Source organism: Mirounga leonina, unplaced genomic scaffold, assembly GCF_011800145.1.
Source record: "Mirounga leonina isolate KUSES-001 unplaced genomic scaffold, KU_Mleo_1.0 Mir_205, whole genome shotgun sequence".
Lineage (NCBI taxonomy): Eukaryota > Metazoa > Chordata > Mammalia > Carnivora > Phocidae > Mirounga > Mirounga leonina.
Genome location: NW_023270515.1, coordinates 2,909,917 through 2,930,589, shown reverse-complemented (window position 1 = coordinate 2,930,589; position 20,673 = coordinate 2,909,917). Strand labels below are relative to the sequence as shown.

The following is a 20,673-nucleotide window of genomic DNA, read 5'->3' as shown; positions in this document are numbered from 1 at the left end:
GGCGGGGAGGGGCAGAGGGAGAGGGAGAAGCAGGCTCCCCACGTAGCAAGGAGCCCAATGCAAGGCTCGATCCCAGGACTCTGGGATCATGACCTGAGCCGAAGGCAGATGCTTAACCGACTGAGCCACCCTTTACTCCCTGGACTTTAGAGATACACATGCTACGTGAAAGGGTGTGTCTCCAGGAATCCCAGAGAAAGCCTCAGGGTCCCAACCAGGGTGACCAACTGATCCTGCTTTGCCCTGGACTTTGCCAGTTTCAGCCCGGAAGTCCTGCTTCCCAAGGATCTCCTCAGACCCAAGCAGCAGGGACGGCTGGTCCCCCAGCCCTAAGCCACCTTGTCAGATGATGCCGTGCCAGGGGTCGGCATCATTCTGGGGGCCTGGGAGGGGGTGACTAGTTCAGTTTAGCCGATGTATCCTGGACCTCGAAGCCAACTTGTGGGCCTGGGCAGGTCATTGTGTGTCCAGTGGTTGGAAATGAACCTGAGCAACCCATCACATGATTGATGGCTTAACTGATTGGGGGGTGGAGGAAAGGGTGGGTTTAAGCTGCTTGTTCTGTTTTGCATATATGTTTAAAGCCTTTGCAGTCTCCTAGGATCATCATTATTATCTGAATGTTCTCTAATGTAAAGGTCACACAGCGTCCTTTGTGCATGAGCCTTGGTCAGCTCCCAGGTCCCTATCACTCATCCCCAGGTGGCTAGCCAAGCCATCTCCTCCCTATCGGCCAGGTGCCAGGGGCTGCACTTGACGGGAGAATGTGGTAACCAACCATGCCGCCCCTCCTTTCCTTTGAGTGGGAGGCTGGGAGCAGTTTGCATTCCTGGTGCCTGCTGACGGCGGTGGCTAGGGGGCTGACTTCCGCCCAAGCCGCTCAGCCTGGCTGTCCCCAGGAATGTGACAGGGTGAGCCCAGGAGGAGGGCTGAGCTCGCCAGGTGCACGCAGGAAAACAGCGGGGTTGTGTTCTGCCTGCCCGGGAAGCTAAACACAGCTGCCGGGGCTCTTTGTAAATGCTGGGTGTTTCTGTTCTTCTGCGAACACTTACATGCAGCATCGGGGCTGAGCAGGGACGGAAGGCTGCCTCCTCTCCACAAGAGCCCCGGGGACTCACCGGGTGGCTGCTGGGTTTGGAGGGAAGACGAGGAGATCATTGCCTGGCATGGGGTGTCCCATACATGTGGGGGGGGGGTGGAAGGCTCCTTTCTCTTTGCTTTGATACCTGAGTTGCGGGCTCCCAGTGGGGCTCACCTGAGCGGCCGTGGCATGCCCACAAGCTGGTGGCTGCACACTGCACGTCCACATAGAGGACAGTCGGCTTTACGGTTCTTAGAAAACGTCTTCTTTTAATGGGAACGTGTCTTCTCTTGGCATTGTTATGCCCCGTAGCCGAAGACCACCAGGACCCGCAGGGTCCGTGGAACCGTGGGGCCTCTCGGTGTGAGGGTGTCAGAGGGGACTTTGTGTATAGGACTTGGGCTTGTGTTGGATCATTTTGGGGAGGTTCAGGGAAGCGGGGCTTTGCTTGGGTTAGATGCTATTAGGAAGCGAGGTGATTCTGTGATTGGTATCTTAACGCTGTTTTTCTAGAAGGGGGCGGGCATGAAGGCGGGCTACCTCGGGATTGGCAAACAAGTGCCATCACTCGTGGTGGCCAGCAGAGGGGGCTGTTGGTCACCGTGTGGCTTGGACATGGTTCGTTGTCTGGCCCCGTGCGGACCCTGAAATCGCCGACGTTCAGGGGAACACACAGCCGGAGGCAGATGCCTGCATGTTAGGGCTGCTTCTCTCCCTCACGATGCATTAGGGGAAAATTCCCTTTGAGACAGACTGCATTGGTTATTCGTCTTTCAACTGGAACCTCAAACACTTACCTCGCAAACGAGTAACTTTTCTTTGGCTCCCGAGCAGATGATTGGTTGTCTTGCTTTCTGTGCAGTAAGTTGTAAAGCAGTCATAGGAACCCAGACAAAATCAGAGGGTGATTTCAAGGTCTGGGAATAAAAATAGAAGCTCATGTTATTGGGTGCCTGCCCTGACGGCCACTCCGATGGTACCCTCATTATCCCACTCTACAGATGGGAGAAACTGAGGCACGGGGCCACAGGGTACACAGCAGCGACTTGAAACCGGGCTTTGACTCGGTGTCTGCTCTTGGCCGTGTCCCCCGTGCAGATCTGATCTCCTCATCTGAGTCCTCAATCGTGGGCCCTTCCACGCCTGGGGAGGCCGGGGAGTGAGAACATTGGAAGAAAACGTGTATTTCTAAGTATTTTGAGAGTCAAGCATCTCCTACTTATTATAGTGACCAGAATGCCCCCTGTTCTTTTGCAGTGATGTCTGTTCTTCAAAAACGGTGGTTTCTTTACGCTGTATAGGTAAGTGATTCTTGCTTGCCCGCTTTTTTTCCTAAATAGGGAACACACTGAACCTTCAGAAACACCTCCCCTGTGTCTAGGGAGGTGGGGTGATGGGTTGGGATATGCCCAGAGGCTTCGCACCATCTGCACCCCAGCTGCCCCCCAAGGAACACCTTTCTGGAATTGCGGTGTTCTGGAGATGCCTTCAGCCTCGGGTCCAGAAACAGCCGTCCCGTGAAGATGGGCAATCTCAGGAAACTGACGGGCGCCCCTCTCCTGCCATCCCCAGCCGGGGCTGTTCCCATCTTCATGCTGGGATGAGTTACAGCTTCCAAACTTTGATCAGTGTGGGAGGCACTGTCCCTGCGCTCCCCTCTCTGGGGTGGACCAGTCCTGTTTTCCAACGGGACACTGGTTCCGAAGCTCAGCTTTTCAGCGTGAAGAGGTGAATCTAGCAGCTGCTCCCGGGGAGCGGGAGGGGGGCTGCGTGACCCAGCGGTCCCGGCCGGCCGCCACTTCCCAGCCAGGCTCAGCTCAAGCTATCTCAGGCCCCAAGAAAATGTGCCCGCCCCACCCTCCAGCCCTCGCCGTCCACCTCGTGGGGCATGAGGCCCACACACTCGAGCAGTTTGCAGGTGCACTGGATGAACACTCACGGAACCCCAGTGTCTTTACGCTGGCGGTGACAGGGACAGGACAGGGGACTGGAGGGGCTCGGAGATTGATCCAGGGAAGCCCCTGGGACTTCAGCACCCCCTCCAGTCTCCCCTTCTCGTTTGGTTCTGGTCCACCGTGAACTTCTCCCTGTGCCTCCGAGGCCCCTGCACCATGTGCCCCCTGCCACCAGGAGCCTCTGTCCTATAAAGTGGGCTCTTTCCCCACCGGTGCTCCCGAGTTTCCACAAAGGAAGCCTCGTTGCCCTTTCTGGCCAAGAACTTGGCACAAGTGGGACCAGGCCAGGCCTGGCACTGAGGGTTCACACTCTCTCCCCCACCTCCCTCTCCCTCCTCCCTCTTTCCTCAGTCTTCTCCCCCACCTTCTTCCTCCCCTTTCCTCCTCCTCTTCCCTCCTCCCTCCTTCCCATCTTCCTTTGCTTTGTTCAGGAGTCTTGGGGCCTCTGAGCCTTCAGTCTCCCCATGAGTCAAGCAGGCCCAGGCCCTTTGTTATCCAAGACCCCCACCTGGGTATGCAGGAGACACTGATGGGATCCATGCCCGATCCCGAATCTAGTGCCAGCAGAAGTGCGCTTCCCCGCGGTCTGGGGGGCTGGCGGATCCTCTCCTCCCCTCAACCAGATTCAGACCCCAGACGAATGGGAATAGGAGTCAGCTACAGTGGCCCACCAGCCTGGCAGGAGACCGGATGGAGCCGGCTGGGCGCACGCTGCGGGGGCCGTGGGGCGGCCCTGCTCCTGCCCACGGGTACTGTGCTTGTCGCTTTCAGAGTGCGGGGTCACAGGGAAGATGATCCGCCAGAGCCGGATCGTGGGCGGGAGCAGCACCTCCCTGGGGGACTGGCCCTGGCAGGTCAGCCTGCATGTCCAGGGCACGCACGTCTGCGGAGGCTCTATCATCACCCCCGAGTGGATCGTGACGGCCGCCCACTGTGTGGAGGAGTAAGTCCATGGGGGTGGAGGGCTCAGGGGGGTGGAGGGCTCAGGGGCGTGGCTCACGGGTTTGGAGGTGGCTCGGGCCGTGGGACCGGGAGTGAAGTGTCTGACCTCTTCAGGCCCCCCGGTTTCTTTGCCTGTTCGTGGGGCACAGCTCCCGCTTCTTGGCCTGCTGGAGGGGCAGGTGGGCGCATGCGTGGGCAGCGGGGGCCGAGCCCATCCCCCACCCCTTCAGCAGGTGTGTGCGGGCATCCCCAGTGGGCAGGGCTCTGGGCGGGTCACAGTGTGTGAGGGGAGCCTGCATCCTAGCTGAGTTCTCAGGAGCCCTGACCTTGTGGGAGGCCTGGTCTCCCCCGATGCTTGTCCTCAAGACGGCACACCAGGGGACCTCACATTGCTCTGCCCGAAGGTTCCCTGGGACCCGCAGTTAGGCAGCCTTGGCCACGGCGTTGCCCACACAGATGGGTAGGGAGCGGGGAGGGTAGCCATCATTTATAGTGTTGGCCTTTATCCTTAAACGTAGAGTTTTTTTGTCACATGCCTATTTTGGAAGAAAGTTCGCTCCGCAGAGCTGTCTTTCTGATTTGTACCTGGCTTGGGTCCTGGCCCTGCCATTCTCTGGCTGTGTGGCCTCAGGCCAGTCACACAAGGTGTCTGACCACGGCATCCCCTCTGCACACCTGTAGGACAGGCGAGCCTGCTCGTCGCAGGGGCTGTGGGGAGGGTGGAGGGAGCGATGTTTCCTTCCTTACCTCCTCCCACCTCCTTCCTCCTTCTGATCCCAGGATCTGGGATTCTCTTAAAAAGGGAACACCTAGATAAAGCTAATGCCCTGATGACTGTTTGACCTAGAGTCTAGGCATCCACATACATTTATTAAGCACCTACTGTGTGCCAGAAGATACCCTACCACATAAAGGTAGGTAAGACCCAGTCCTGGCAGAAATGAGGTTTGAGGGTGCCTGGGTGGCTCGGTCGTTGAGCGTCTGCCTTCGGCTCAGGTCATGATCCCAGGGTCCTGGGATCGAGCCCCGCATCGGGCTCCCCGCTCAACGGGAGGCCTGCTTCTCCCTCTCCCACTCCCCCTGCTTGTGTTCCCTCTCTCGCTGTGTCTCTCTCTGTCAAATAAATAAATAAAATATTAAAAAAAAAAAAAAGAAATGAGGTTTGAAATCTCAGGGAGGCATCAGGCCCAAGAGAAAGTGTTCTTAGAACCTGGAGCAGGGCACAGGAGGGACGGGCTGCGTGGGGATGTAGAGGGGGCAGGAATGGGGGCCACGGTGTGGTGCCAAGGGAGGGGAGCCTGAGATCTCCTCGTCAGCCTCGCCATATAGCTTCTCGCGGGTCCTGTCACCTCTGGGAGACTTGGCTCCAGGGTGTGACTTCCGGATATCACCAAATGAGTGTTCACGTTCGTGCTTCTGAGACGCTGAGTGGTGTTCGGCGCTGTCTTCCAGACCGCTCAACAACCCCCGGTATTGGACGGCCTTCGCAGGAATCCTGAGACAATCTTTCATGTTCTATGGACATGGATACCGAGTGGGAAAAGTGATTTCCCATCCCAATTACGATTCCAAGACCAAGAACAATGACATCGCTCTAATGAAGTTGCAGACACCTCTGACTTTTAACGGTACGTACGCGTGTCCGTGGGGCTCAGGGTGCGTGGACGACTTTGACCACACCTTACGGACAGAGATGGATTGGAACGAACCCCGGGCCGTGTTAGCCGGAGGGTGGGATGCGGAGGGCTGGCTCACAGGGCACCCTGCACAGCCGAGAATGTACCTGCGGCTCTCGGGGGAGGCCGTCGGCGGCTCGGCCGTCCTGCACGGATCAGAGTGATGATTTCACCAACGCGCGGAAGTCCAGAAGGGGTTTCCAGCCACAGCACTGTTGACATTTGGGGTTGGCTGCTCTTGGGTAGGACAGGTAGCAGGAGCCCTGGCGTCCACCCCCTAGATGCCAGTGGTGCCCTTCAGTTGTGACAACAATGTGTCCCGTCCCCCGGGGGCGATGTCACCTCTAGTTGAGAACATTCGTCAGTACTTTCCTTTTTCACAAGAATCCTGAAGGTAAGATACTTCACCATTTACAACAATAAAAAACACACATGGTTTCCCTTAGCTTCGTACTCGGCCCCCGTTCTGGACCGTCCAAGGGTCCCTCTGGAATGTTCCAGCCCACATGGATACAGATGAAGCAGAGCCTTGTCCCTCTCCTCGAGGTGTTTAGATTCAAGTTGGGATACAGTTTAGACCCAGAGGAGCCGGTCGGGGGGGGCTGGTGTCCAGCAGGGGCCTCCGAGGTGCAGGCTGGGAGCGCCCGTAATTGTGAATATTTAGAAGCAGAACTAGCACATAATCCCATTTCCAAGCAGCATACCTTCCAGAGGAGGGAGCAGACTGCCTATAAGAAGGCGGGGCCGCGGGGCCGCGGGCCGGAAAGTGGGAGTGCCAGGACACGTCGGAATCTGGAATTTTCCTTGAGCGATGGTGGCAGTCCCAGGCCTAGCTGCGTACAGGCGGGGAAGGTCCAGGTGAAGACTGTTGCGGGAAGCCTTGCGTAGACCAGACCCGTTCACCATGCTTTCTCTTCCTGGAACAGACAAAGTGAAACCAGTGTGTCTGCCCAACCCAGGCATGATGCTAGAGCCGGATCAGTCCTGCTGGATTTCCGGGTGGGGGGCCACCTACGAGAAAGGTGAGGCTCCAGGGCACGCAGCTCTGCGGGTCCCCCGGGACAACAGGATGGGGTTTGGAAGTGGGAGGTCCTGGGTTTAATCCTGGTTCTATTACCACATGATTAGATGACTTTGGGTGATTCACCCAGTCTCCATGCCTCAGTTTCTCCACCTGCTGAATGGGAAAAAATCGTACCTGCCCTACTTAGCACAGTATTCTGATTAAGCTCCAGCGGAACAGTGTGTGGCAACTGCTTTTCTGAACTATAAAAGCCACGTAACTGTGAGAGGTGTACAAGCCCTGTGATCGCACCCCCTTGTTGCTAACGGGTTGCCCTGGAAGCCCGCCATGCCCTTCGATGGCTGAGTGACCGTGGGCTCGCGTGCCCCATGACGGCCAGCGGCAGGCTGCCAGAGCTTTGTCCCCGTGCCCTGATGCCCCAGAGAGACAGGAGGGCCCGCACCGTCCCGGCACAGGCCTGCTCAGCTGGCTTCCTTATAATTTGCTTTCATCTCCGAGAATACTTTTCAGATCAAGGAATCCTAGCTGTTTCATGTTTATGAAGTGCTGGAAGTGCTTACTGGTACAAAGAAGCATCTTATGTATGGTTTACACCCTTCTGAAAAGTGTTTAAGGCACACACACACACCTCCTTTAAAGCAAGGTGAAAAGTACCAGGCAGGGCGATGTGGGGGGGCGTGTCAGGGAGGTGGTGGTGGGCTCGGCATCCAGGTTTCTAGCGTGAACACAGTTACTGCAGGTGAGCCTCCGGTTGGTGTTCGTGGCTTCACAGTGGCCAGGACAGATGGGAAAATCACGGATTTGTGGGGCACCTCCCATGGGCTGGGAATGCAGCACTGAACAAAATAAGGCAATCTCCATGTTTTCTCGTGGATATCTGGGGGCAGAATGTGGTCAGACAAACAGGAAACAAATGACGGAACTAGGTGCTTTCAAACAGCAAGAAGTTGTGACAGCAGGGGCCTGGCTGCTTTGAAGAGGTGATCAGGGAAGGCTTCTTGGAAGAGGCAACATTTCAGCTGAGATCTGAATGACCAGGCTGTTTAAGGAACAGAAGGGTCAGTGTGGCTGGGGCACGGTGAGCCAGGGGTGAGGGTGTAGGCCATGCAGGGCCTCCTAGGCTATGGGGAGGACACTGGCTTTTATTCTTAGTGAGATAGGGAGCCATCAGGAGGTTTTAAGGAGAATAACAGGCACATGGATGGCTCAGTCAGTTAAGCGTCTGACTCGTGATTTCGGCTCAGGTCATGATCTCAGGGTCTTGAGATGGAGCTCGGCTTCGGGCTCCATGCTCAGAGAGGAGTCTACTTGAGGATTCTCTCTCCGTCTGCCCCTCCTTCTGCTCACGCATGCGCTCTTTCTCTCAAATAAATCTTACTTTTAAAAAAGGAGAATGACATGATCCGGTGGCCCTTTGGGGAGTAAAAAGGATGCCTCCTGCCTGCAGGAGGGGGGCTGAACTCAAGTGTGGGGAATCATTGCTGTGGTCCTCCCTGACCAGCTCAGCTGTGGGTGGTGGGCTGGGAGGTGGGGACACCAAGCATGTTCGGTGCCACCACCTTGCAGATGGAGTGAATATCAGCAGGGGGGAGAGTGAGGGATCCAGGGAGGGCAGCTCTTTGCTTCGTGATCTGAGCCCCAGGGTGGGCGGGAGCCCCAGGGTGGGCGGTGGTGCCACTTCCTGAGCCAGGGAGTATGGGGTGGTGAGGATTTGGGGTGGAGGAGAGCAGTGAGAGGCTCTGTTTTGGCTCCTGAAGCCCGTGGTGCCTGGAGGACAGCCATGTGGAGGCGGCAAGATGGGAGGGGAGTGGTAGAGATGACAAGGGTCCACGCTGGTTGACAGAAGTTTTAACGTGCATGGGAGCCGAGAGGTGGGGCGGTATGTGGAGGGCCACGGGGCTGTTGAAGGTGGAAACACAGGAGCACCCCGTGGGCCCGGGAATGGTCTGGTGAGGAGGGAGCCCCAAACCAAGTCGCTGGGTGGTGAGAGAGGAGGTTCTAGAAGATGGACGGCGTTCCAGAGCCCCCGGGGGCAGGGAGGTGTCCCTGAAAAGGAAGAGCCACACTCGGCACACTGCACCCGTAGCAAGGATGACCCAGTGTCCCGGGACGAGACTTGGGGGGAGCAGTGAGGGCGGGGAGGGGCCGTGCCCATCGGTCTCCTGTCGCAGGAGCATGTCCCCAGGAGGGAGTCCTCTGTTCCCGCGGGAGCTGCTGTCCCCACAGCAGCTCCGTGTCGACCTCTGTCTCAGGGAAGACCTCGGACGAGCTGAACGCGGTCATGGTGCCCCTCATCGAGCCTGGGCGCTGCAACAGCAAGTACATCTACAACAATCTGGTCACGCCGACCATGATCTGCGCGGGCTATCTGCAGGGAAGCATCGACTCCTGCCAGGTGACTGCAAGGCGTCAGGCCCGCCCCACCGAGGCGGGGTCCGCGCTCCCGGACCGGAGGCAGCTCCGGGGTGGCCGTGGCCGTGGCCGTGGCCAGGCTCAGCGCTAACGCTGGGGAAGCGCATGCTGCCCCCCACCAGCCGCCTCCGCTTCCACCGCAAGGGTTTTATTTTGTCAGCTTGTCAGTGGGACAGAAATATGCTTTTGAACTATTTAAAAATACGGTCCACAATTTATTTAGTAACTCCTACTCGGTACAGACTAAAACTCGTCACCGGCGCAGCCTCTGGGGGATTATATTGCTGTCCCTCGCCGGGGGAGACACGAAACCCGCACACCCACTCACTCGTAACTCACATGGGGACGCCCACCCCGACCCCCACCCTCGGTGCGTGGCCAGTTGTGTGTGCGGGTTGTGGTCTGAACTTCTGCTCTTGCCGCGTCCCCCAGGGTGACAGTGGAGGTCCCCTGGTCACTTTGAAGAGCCGCATCTGGTGGTTGATTGGGGACACGAGCTGGGGATCCGGCTGTGCCAGGGCTAACAGACCAGGAGTGTACGGAAACGTGACCGTATTTACGGACTGGATTTACCGACAAATGAGGGTAACGTCCCTGTCCCCCTCCTCACCGAGCACTCTGAGTCCGGTGTCAAAGCCCAGAAGTCTGCGGGGTGTGGCCTGCCTGCAGGAGGCTGACGGCTGACCCCCCCCCCCCCCACCCCCGCGCAAACTCTGCCTCCCGGGGCCCCGGTTTGCAGTCGGCATCGCCCTCCCCGTCCTCCGCCGTCCACCCTCACTGCTGCCCGGGTGCAAAAACCCAGGGCGGAGCCTCTCCGAGTCCGGAGCCGAGTGAACACAGGCTTCCCTGTGCTCTGCTGACCATGCTTAGCTCTGACTCAGCTGGCTCTGCTCACCACCACCACCACCCCCGCCCCCGACTCATCAAATCAAATTCCGGTGATGGGCAGAGAGCAGAGCGAGGCAGATCAGCCGGATCTCTGTGCCCCGGGGTGGAGGAGCAGCTGGGGTTCCCTGGTACAAGGAAAAAGGGTGAAGACCAGGATTTGGGTATAGCTTCCCTGGGAGCCCAGGAGCAGGGCCCACAAACACGGAAAGTTGAAAATATCCTGTATCAAACCAAAGGGGTGCCAGCCCAACTCCTTGACCTTCGTGCCGTGGGAGAGGTATCTCTTGGTCCCACTCAGCTTGCTCATTTGGTGAGAAGTCAGTCTAGGAGAAAAAAATAATTTGCTACTACCGTTTTATGGCTGAAGAAAATAACATCGTTTCTTTTCTCCTTTTTGAACAGGCAAACAGCTAATCCATGTGGTCTTTGTCCTTGGTACCGTTCCTCGAGGAAATGAAGGGGCTGATTCTTCATTCCCTGAGCATAATGTATTTTTAGAAAAGATTTGAAGGTCCTTTCATTGTTATTAAAGAGTGAATTCGTCTGTCTCTGGCACTCTCCACAGTTCTGTGCAGGCCACAGACCCTCTGCTCCCTGACCCCTAGTCTAAAAGGGGTGACCAGGCCCAGCTGGCTGCGGGCGCCTAGGGGCCGAGGCAAAGCAATGGGTTGGAGGCTGCTCCGTTGGGATCTTCCTTCCGAGCCCACTGCGGGGGCCGCTTCTGGATGTACCTGGGGCCGGTGACTTCTCAGCTGCTGGATGGCTGCAGATAGAAAGGGAGAAAGCTGGGTGGGACCATCAGCGGCAAGCTTCTGGGGTCACTGCTGGGGAGGGCTGCCCGCGGCCAGTCTCCCCACGGGGGTCTTCGCTGATCAATTTTTAGTGCCTTCTCAGCAGCCCCGGGTGGCGGCTGGAAACAAAGGGACCAGCCCTTCATGGCTGAAGACAAGAACCTCTGCTCCTGCTCGCGAGGACTGTGGACAGTTCCCTCCGAACAAGGAAAACCATTGCAAACACGAGCCCCCTGTGCGCAGCTGGGCTGGCGGCCGCCGCGTGTTGGGGGGACACCCCCGAGGGAGACCCAGCCTCACTCCCCACCCTCTTCCTTGGAGATTGTGGGGTGCCATGGTGACCCTCTTGAGGCCTTGCTGATCACATGGAAATTGAGGTCACCCCAGGGGAAGTCAGGGATGATTGAAGATACACTGTTTCCATGTCAAGCTGCTGCGTGGAACTACCTCAGTGCTCAGCGATCTGCCTCTAAGTAGTTGCTACTTTTGGCTCTTTGAAACTCTTGTCCTTGCCAAGTGCAAACAGCAGTGGACTTGAGCTGCTTTGCAAAGCGTTCTGTACACCAGCGTGCTGAAGAGCAGCGCCTAGGCTCGCAACAAAGAAGAGAAAGGGGTGTTTTGGACTCTGCCCCTTCCTGCCCTTCAGGCTTCCCCTGGAGGGAAGGGCCATGGTTGAATCGCCGAGCGTGGAGCATCAGCGGTCATGCTGTGAGTACTGCTTTCCCGCCTCCACTCTAGCACACTGGTTTCCCAGAAGAAAATGAATGATTCTACTGCTGCCACTTAACCTTAAAGCGGAAGGTCGTGGGGTCCCGTTCCCAGGATGCTTCTGATCCATGTGCCTCCTCGGCACCATCCCCGGGGACCTTCCAAACCCTCCGCACCCCACCTGCCCCTCAAGCCAGATTTTAAAAAACATTGTCGTGGTGAGAACGTGTTCCTTCCTTAGGGTCTTTTTCTGTGACCACTGTTTGTCTTACTTTGTATCTTCTTTTGTTTTGTATCTTTTTTAAACTGTGAAATTCAATTGTGAAATATTGTAAAGATAAATTATACATTTTTTTTCCCCAAATGTTTATGGATTCTCTGGAGATCTGCATGGTACGCAGAACCAGTCTGTATCTCCCTGTAAGGCAATGATGCTGGGTAACTGCTGTCCAGGGGAGGCAGGGGCGAGGGGGGCTGGTCTGAAGGCTGAGGTGAGGCAGGGAGCGCGGGCAGATGTGGTCTTACGGTTGGTCCGGTCGGCCCCCGGGGCTGGCCTGTCAGAGATGACCCGTGGTATCTCCTGCATGGGCATCACCCATGGCTCCCACTTGCCCCAGACTCAGACCCTGAGACCCAACTCTTCCAGACCTCTCTGCCCATTATCCTACACATCGCAGGCCCAGCCTGTCCAAAAATGCATTCAGCATCTTGTCCCCTAAAGCTGTCTTCTTGAAGTCCTTGTCAGTTCTTGGGGACAGTGCCACCCTCAGCTCTCATGGATGCTAGCCCCGTGGAGTCAGGGACTGTGAGCAGGAGAGTAAGACTGGATGAGTTTTTTCTCTGCCTGAGAACAGAAATCCATTCGAATCCTTTGCATTCCGCAAATCCCGTGGGTCCTCCATGCATGACAGGGAATTGTCTTCATTATATCAAGATGTGTTAAAATTATGGAAAAAGTTGTAATAAAAGGTAAAACACGCCTTTTTGTTAGGCAATAATACCCTTAAACACATCTGAGTCATTCATGGTAATTATGTACCGTAAAATCAACACAAACACTGAAATAGCGAATCATTGCTATTGATTCCCCACAAACAGGGACAAGGTCAGGTGCCCGTGAGCCTCCAGTCTTTGTGAACCGACCAGTTCATGACCTTGTTTTGTGGGTGTTTGTGTTTAAGGACACCTAACTGAATATACACTGTTGTTGCATTAACACTGAGCTCACGGCCAATGGCACCATGAGTCCTGTAGGAGCTTAGCCACACACGTGCTTTCTCTCTGAAGCATGTCACAGCCTGGGGCTTAGGACAGCACTTCCCCACGACACCTGGGGCCATTTTAAACAGCGAGATCACCGGCAAAAATACCAAAATGCTGGAAACGTGGCACTAACTAGACCAGGAAAGCATGCTTGTTCACAGCGGGAGCTGAAACCAGGCGGTGCTTCACCTTGTCAGTCCTCAGCTGGGAACATCAGGCGCCCCACGTTTTTGGCCGCTATACACATGTCCACCAAAGCGCTGCGAGTGTTGAGTATGAAATTGCAAATAGATTTTAGCAAGTAGGTGGATTAGCAAATAAAGGATCCGCGAATAACGGATCACAATTCCTAGAATGTCCACATGGCATGGCAGCTGACAATCTCAGTTATATTTTCCATGCTGGAGTCGCCTTGTGAGTGGTTTTACTTGTGGGTGAGGCTGTTTTCACTTAGAAGATCTAGCCAGAATGCTGAAGCTAGGGAGATACTGATACTTTGTATTAAAATCTTTCTAGGAGGACCGCCTGGGTGGCTCAGTCGTTGAGCATCTGCCTTCGGCTCAGGTCATGATCCCAGGGTCCTGGGATCGAGCCCCGAGTCAGGAGCCCTGCTCAGTGGGAAGCCTGCTTCTCCCTCTCCTTCTCCCCCTGCTTGTGTTCCCTCTCTCGCTGTGTGTCTCAAATAAATAAAATCTTCAAAAAAAAATTGTCTTTATTAAAAAATAAATAAATAAAATCTTTATAGGAGCACGTGGGTGGCTCAGTCGGTTGGGTGTCTGCCTTCGGCTCAGGTCATGATCCCAGGACCCTGGGATCGAGTCCCGCATTGGGCTCCCTGCTCCGCGGGGAGCCTGCTTCTCCCTCTCCCACTCCCCCTGCTTGTGTTCCCTCTCTCGCTGTCTCTCTCTCTGTCAAATAAATAAAATCTTTTTTTTTTTAAAGATTTTATTTATTTTTTAGAGAGCGAGCGAGAGAGAAACAGCATGAGAGGGGAGAGGGTCAGAGGGAGAAGCAGGCTCCCCGCCGAGCCGGGAGCCCGATGCGGGACTCGATCCCGGGACTCCAGGATCATGACCTGAGCCGAAGGCGGACGCTTAACCGACTGAGCCACCCAGGCGCCCCTGTGTCGAACTTTCTATGGGTTTTGAAAAGCGTGCTGTGGGGTGTGTGCATCATGATGGTTCGCTGCCCTGCAGGGCCACCCGCCCCCTCTCCCCCTTCCTTACCCGTGACTTCACTGGAGTCCTAGCAAAGGGTCTGAACAGCTTTATAATCCCCGTTCCACACTGCCCCTCTGCTCGACACGCAGATTTCTTTTGCCATGCCACGTAGAATGTAGAACTCTGTCCCTTTCCTTAACCCTTTAATATTGGATTTTATTGTTTTAATTATTGTAGCTAGCTTGAGATTAAACACTTTATTTATTTTTAATTTTTTAAAAAAGATTTTATTTATTTTTTTAGAGAGCGAGCGAGAGAGAAACAGCATGAGAGGGGAGAGGGTCAGAGGGAGAAGCAGACTCCCCGCCGAGCCCGGAGCCCGATGTGGGACTCGATCCCGGGACCCCGGGATCACGACCTGAGCCGAAGGCAGACGCTTAACCATCTGAGCCACCCAGGCACCCTAAATAAAATCTTTAAAGTAAAATAAAATAAAGCCTTTATAAACGATGTAAGTTAATTTACTTAATATAAGTAAATCCCAAATAGTAATTAGAGAAAAGTGAATACACCAGTGTTGATTAAAGTGAATAATCTGTGCTGGTCATTATGTTGCCTCTTGATGTGGCTCTGCAGGTCAGTTCCCAGCATTGAAACCTGTGCCTGCCTCGATGTCCCTCCAGCTGAGTTGTTAATGGGGGACAGTCCTGTCTTGAACCCAGGCTCTGGGCCGGTTCTCAGCCCTTTCTCTCTGTTCTCCTATGGCTTACCTGATCCCGCTCTGATCCGAGTCTCTTCCCTTCCATCCAAGCCCTCACCCTGAGCCTGGCTTCGTAAGGAGCTGCACACGCCCCTGGTTGGAGCCAAACCCCACGGCCCAAGCCCTCTGCCACACTGGACTCCGCGAGGGTGATGCATGATACGACACACGCCAGAACTCCTTCTCCCAATAAACCCGGCGTTTTAAGAAAAGTACCAGAGTGAAGTGACATCTAAAAATTCACTAATGTCCCAGCTGCCCCATTTTTTAAGGGACCAACCCCAAAAATGGTGTTTGCTAGAAGCTCACTGTGACGACAGAGACTGAGCTTATAGCCAACTGAAATCCCACAGAACCACTTAGAGCTTTCTTCCCTGGGAGGAAAAGAGTAGGTCTGACAAATGGAGAGCCAAGGTCCCTGTGCCTTTTGCTGTCTTCGCTGCTCCGTAGTGGAGGATTTGTCACCTGATTCTTGTCCTCTGAAACAAAAACTGGCATCTGGGGGACTTTTCTGGCTGGCTGGCTGCTTTCATCTTCGCTTTTCCTCGAGAAGGACAGTAATAAAAGCAAGGGCTCTGAAGCTTCTCAGAAGACCTTCAAGAATCCAGAAAATCCTCTGAACAAATGCCCAGTGTATCCCAGACCCCACTCCCTCTTACAGCATTTATTAAGCGCCTACAGCATGTCAGTCCCTGTGTCCTGGAAAAATCCAGACTTCCTATTTCAGTCAGTTCAATTCCATCCAGCCCTTGTCCTTGCTCTGCTCCAAACTCAGCCCCATCCTGTGGGGTCATCGGAGCCCCAGACCAGACTTACCCAAAGTGAGGGTTCATGAGTGGACATTGTAGATATTCTAGCATATTCTTCACAGAGAGATGGACCTTCCTACTAGTGTTCGAGAGTGGGCAGCAGAATCTGGAGAGGCAGGCTCTGATCCTGGCAGCGTCCCTCCTGTGTGGGGTAGGGATGGCGGATGGGAGAGCGGGGAGGGCACTTCCACCCCTCATCTGAGCCTGGCTGTCCTCTGAGCGAAGAAGTCACACCAAGTGGACTCCAGAGCTCTCTCTCTCCGAGTCGCGAACACATGGGAGAAGGGACAGTCCACTTCTCCCTTGTCGATGGCTGGTCAGAACAAGCCTGGGGGATCCCTAGACACCCGCTGTTTGGGGCCAAAAAGAAAGTGACTGCAAGCACCTTGTGAGCAGGCGTGCTCCCTGGGGAAATTCCATTCTCCAGAGCACATACTCTCCGTTTTCTCCCTCTCGCTTCTCTTTCAATCTCCAGGAAAAAAAACCATAGCAAAGAAGACCCCTGAGCCACACTGACATCTCTCGGCTGCTCCCGGAGATGTTAATCAGGCCGGCCCGGCGGGGGGAGCAGAGAAGCTGGCCTGGATCTATGTGCTCAAGGGGCACGTGCCCCCGACCGCCTGCTGGAGGAGCGCCTGCACCACCCGCCTGCCTTCACTCTTGCAAAAGTCTCTGTGCATTGGTAACAGCGTTTCCTTTTAGCCCGCGGGAAACCCGCCCCTGCCAGTGGTCAGTAGGTGTGTAACTGGCATGAAAGGCCTAAGGTGCTGCCCCACGCTGGGAGCTGATTGCGACTTGTTGAATGCCCATTCTTCTCCCAGCATCCTCTCTTGTAAGCAAATTCTGATTGTGCCAAAGCACTGGGGATTGTAGCCTCCCAAGGGTCATAAGGGACCTGGGAGATGGGGCTGGATGGGAGGGGACGTGTCACTAGTCGGCTACCTGGGAGAGGCAGTCGCCCGGCTCGGCCTGAAGCCCCCAGTGCCTGGGAAGGCACGGCTCCTGGGCCAGCTCTCCCCTTTCTGGACACCTGGTAGAAAGTGCTCCCACTGCCCACACTGGTTGTGTAGGATGTCTCCCCGGAAAGCATTCGCTCCCAGCGCTCCTTTGGACGGCTCTCTTGCAGGCAACCCGACCCTCTTTACAGGACCTGCTGGCAGATCCCTTTGTGCCCCGCCTGGCCACAGCCCGCTGTTCGCGTTCCTGCGCCGGAGGCCCCCGCGGCTGGGTGTCTGTGTGTGTCCCCAGCCCTGGCCAGACCAAGGAGAACAGTCGGGACTCTGCAGGGCTCCCCCAGGGCAATTCAAGGTCAGACATCTGCCTGCAAAACCCCGCCGGGCGCCACCCCCCCACCCCCCCAGACGGGCTTGAACAGTTTCATCGCCGAGCCGGCCACCAGGCGACAGGAAAGCCGGGCACGTGATCCACCACTGACGCGTTTGCTCGTTTCTTTTTGTCTTTTTGTGAAATAATCAGTTAACACCCACCACCTCACATACTTAACAATTCTTTTTCTTGTGATAAGAACTTTTAAGGGTTACTCTCTTCGCGACTCTCAAATGCACAACACAGTATTGTCAACGTGTTTATCTTCTAACTGGAAGCCTGGGCCTTTGATCCCCTTCACCCACTCCTCCTGTTCCATTTGTATTCCATCGCTTTACCTTTAGTCCCCGTCTGCCCCCGGCCGCTCGTGAACAACCACGTTCTCCGCTCGGCCGCGGAGGGGAGCGTTAGTGCCCCAACATTTGCCCCACTGGGGTCCCACCCGCTGTCATTCTCAGGCTTCTCCCCCCAGAACACAAGGCGTCAGAGCCATGTCTGGTAGAAACGGGTTTATTACAAATCGGTGAAATACAGCTTCTAAGAGTGCCCACGCACATGGCACGAATGCTCCCAAAACATCAGCTGCATGAAAGCAAGTGGCACAAAGCAGAAACAAAGCCTCCTACGACGCTTCGCATGCACCGGTCCCCGGTGGGAGACGGAGAGGGCTCGGGAGGAACAATCCCGGGGGCGGAAAATCATTTTTCCTAACTGGGAAGGCGGCGGCGGCAGCCCTCCAGGACAAATCCCGATCGCCGTCACGACCTGCATCCTCTTGCTAGCTCCCTGCCCGCTCAGGGACAAGCACAGACAACGACTGGAAAGACTGGCTGCTAACTCCTGTGACGTGGTTGGGGGGCCGGGGGCGGGGAGAGCACAGCCCGCTCCCAGCAGATGTGCCCCGGAGGCGCGGGTGGGACCGGGAGCCCGCCTTAGCCGGGGAACTTGGCCAGGCGGCGCCGAGCCTGGGCCAGCCGCGAGAGCCGCTCCTTCAGGAACTTCCTTTTGTCACTGGTGTCACTGTGCTCCTTCAGGAGCCAGTTGTAGGTGTCCTTGTCCTGGAGCAGCTGCAGCATGCCCTTCTGCAGCTTCTGGCCGTACACTTGCAGGATGAAGTACTGGATGATCAGGGGGATGTGGCTGGAGATGCGGTTGGTGGCCTCCTGGCAGGGAAGAAGAGGTCACAGAGAGAGGGGGCGCTGGCTGCAGCCTGCGAGCGTCAGGAGGGGCCGGGCGGCTGGCCGGGCAGGTGCACGCCCCTGCCTGGGTCTCCAACCCAGCACTGTCGTCTGGGCTGGAGGCAGCGAGGAACCGGGTGCAGGGAGCCCCCCAGCCCTGACTCCACCACCCCACTGTGGACTCCTGACCATTCGAGTTCCTTCTGATCAGAGAGGGTAAAATGGGCTTGAGGAGGGTCAATGGACGGACTGTGTACAAAAACCCCATTTCCAAGCAATTAGCAAGTCTGCTGGAAAGATCTTACGACTTTTATTTTTAATCCACACTAAGATTATTTAGAAGAAAAAAGGCTGGGCTCTCAAAAGCCGCAGAGGGGCACCCTCTGCCGTCTCTGCGTGTCTAAAGTCAGTTTTTCAACCCTCCCTCCTCCCTCCCCAGGCCCCACCTGTTGGTGAAAAGCCTCTTTCCTGGGACAGGCTGCCCTCACAGGAAGCCCATCCACCCAGTCCCTCAGCAAGCTTGTGCCTCCACTCCCTCCCCCAGAAAATCGTGAGATAATGAGCACCCGGCCTCATGAGATGGTGAAAAAGATGAAAGAAGCTGAAAGGGAAAAGTTGGAAAAGAGGCCAGGTGTGGGGTAAGTGCTCGGTGAAGGCCTCTGGACAGGTGATGTGGCAGAGCTGGGACACTGCTCTGTGCTCCAGGATGACAGCTAGCGAGGGGTGTGGCCGGCCACCACGTGGAGATGGAGGGAAGGGGATGAGGAGCCAGCAGGGGATCCCACAGACGGGCCATGTCTGCAGGAAACGATCTCTTCGGGACTGGGGAAGAAATTTCTGAGTGGTGACAGTCAGCTGCCCTGGCCCTCTGCCCTGACCCTCCCGGGGCCCACGGGGCCATTGTGCCAATCGCTGACTTAGGGTCACCTGCCCGATTTCACGATGATGAACGCACAGGGAGAGGGACAGCTGCAGGGGCGTCTGCATCCTGATCACGGAACAGCACATGCCCTCTCGCTGCAAAGGGGAGTTGAGGATGTAGGTGGAGTTAAGCTCATCAGCTGACGTTAAACTAGGGAGAGTATCCTGCATTATGTGGAGGGCCCGTGCAAAGGAGGGAGGCAGGCAGCGGATTCGGACGGGGTGTGGTCCGGAAGGAGGTCTGAGATGCAGCATCGCTGGCTTTGGAGATGGAGGAGGGCCGCGCACTGAGGACCATGGGCAGCCTCCAGAAGCTGCACGAGGCAAAGAGACAGATTCTCCCCTAGAACCTCAAGAAGGAGCACAGTCCCACTGAAACCTTAATTTTAGCCAGGGAGGATCATACTTAACGGAGAAAAGTTGCATTCTCGTTAAAGTCAGACAAGACGAGGCTGCCTGTTGGCTCCCCTGTTGTTTCCAGTTGTACTGAAAGGACCAGAAGAGGAAGCTTCGGGTATAAGGGGGATATAAAGCCACTCCAGCGTGGTGAGTGTTCATTGGGAAAATGCACAAGAACTGGCTGCAGAAACCACATCTAACAACAAACAGAAGACAAAATGGAAGAAAAGACTCACAGCGGAGATGTAGGAATCAACTTCAGAAGTGTGCACAAAATCTATGCAAAGAAAACATTAAAACACTTCTGAGGCTCCCCCAAAAGGAGATCTTCAAGTGGAGGGACCCTCTATGCTCTTGGACAGAAAAGTTCACGTCATAAAGATGTCGACTCTCCTTGGCAGACTGATAAGTGAATATAATCGCAATAAGGATGCCCAGCAGCTCTCTTCTCATGAGGAACGGGATAAGCTAGTTCTACAATTCATACTGAAACTGGAACAAACAAGAAGGGGCAGAAAATTTCTGCTTAAAGAGAGGTGGGAGCACAGATCGTTGCCTGCCCACGTTCACAGCAGCATTACCCAGAGTAGCCCGAAGGTGCAAACAAGTGAAATGCACATGGACAGATGAGCGGATAAGCCAAATGTGGTCAGTCCATATGACCGAATATCACTCTACTCTAAAAGGAAGGGCATTACAGCAAAGACAAACCTTGAGGACATTATGCGAAGTATAAGCCAGACACAAAAGGACAGAGATTGCACCAAGTCTACTTATCCAAGCTACCTAGAATATGAAAATCCATAAAATTGGAAGGTAGAATGGGAAGGCCAGGGGTGGTGGGAGGGGATGGGGAATCAGTGTTTCATGGAGATAGGGTGGGGACAGTCCTGGAGGTGGACGTGGGGACGGCTGCACGACCGTGGGAGGGTGCTGAATGCCACTGACCTGGCCACGTAAAGATGGTTAAGATGGTAAACGGTATGTGATGTGTATTTTGCCACACTATAGAAAAGAAGAAGAAGTAGGCAGCATTTGGGAGGGTACCAGCTGCGCTGGACATTTAAGCCTTGTATAAAAAGCTGCTAATATAATCATGTCGATACTGACATGTGAAAAGCAAACCAACAGAAAAGAATTCAGCATCTAGAAAAAGACCCCAGGACACACAGGAAGAGAGAGGGTGATTGATTATGGGCATATTGTGCATCAGTAGGCCCGGGATAGGGTCTTTGGTGATGGTTCTAGGACAACCATCAGCCATCTAGAGCAAGCCTCATTCTGGACATCAAGTAATTCCAAATGGATCACAGGTTTAAATATAAAAGTTGAAATGATACGTTACCGAAGAAAATATTGTAGACTTTGTTTCTAAATCTC

At 55.2% G+C, this 20,673-nt stretch overlaps 2 protein-coding genes across 3 annotated transcripts in view; one reads left to right on the top strand and one right to left on the bottom strand.

Annotated features, from left to right (window-relative positions):
* Positions 1–9,774, top strand: part of TMPRSS2 (transmembrane serine protease 2) — a 25,105-nt gene extending 15,331 nt beyond the window's left edge. Inside the window, exons 7-12 of the mRNA XM_035028851.1 lie at positions 2,339–2,382; positions 3,808–3,979; positions 5,431–5,606; positions 6,581–6,676; positions 8,931–9,073; positions 9,523–9,774. Of these exons, the coding sequence (XP_034884742.1) occupies positions 2,339–2,382; positions 3,808–3,979; positions 5,431–5,606; positions 6,581–6,676; positions 8,931–9,073; positions 9,523–9,774 (883 nt within the window). The remainder of the gene's footprint in view (positions 1–2,338; positions 2,383–3,807; positions 3,980–5,430; positions 5,607–6,580; positions 6,677–8,930; positions 9,074–9,522) is intronic.
* Positions 9,775–17,289: 7,515 nt separating this feature from the next.
* Positions 17,290–20,673, bottom strand: part of MX1 (MX dynamin like GTPase 1) — a 30,797-nt gene continuing 27,413 nt past the window's right edge. For both annotated transcript variants that reach the window (XM_035028890.1, XM_035028889.1), the window contains one exon: positions 17,290–17,958. In XM_035028890.1, coding sequence (XP_034884781.1) covers positions 17,728–17,958 — 231 coding nt within the window. In that variant the 3' untranslated portion in view covers positions 17,290–17,727. The remainder of the gene's footprint in view (positions 17,959–20,673) is intronic.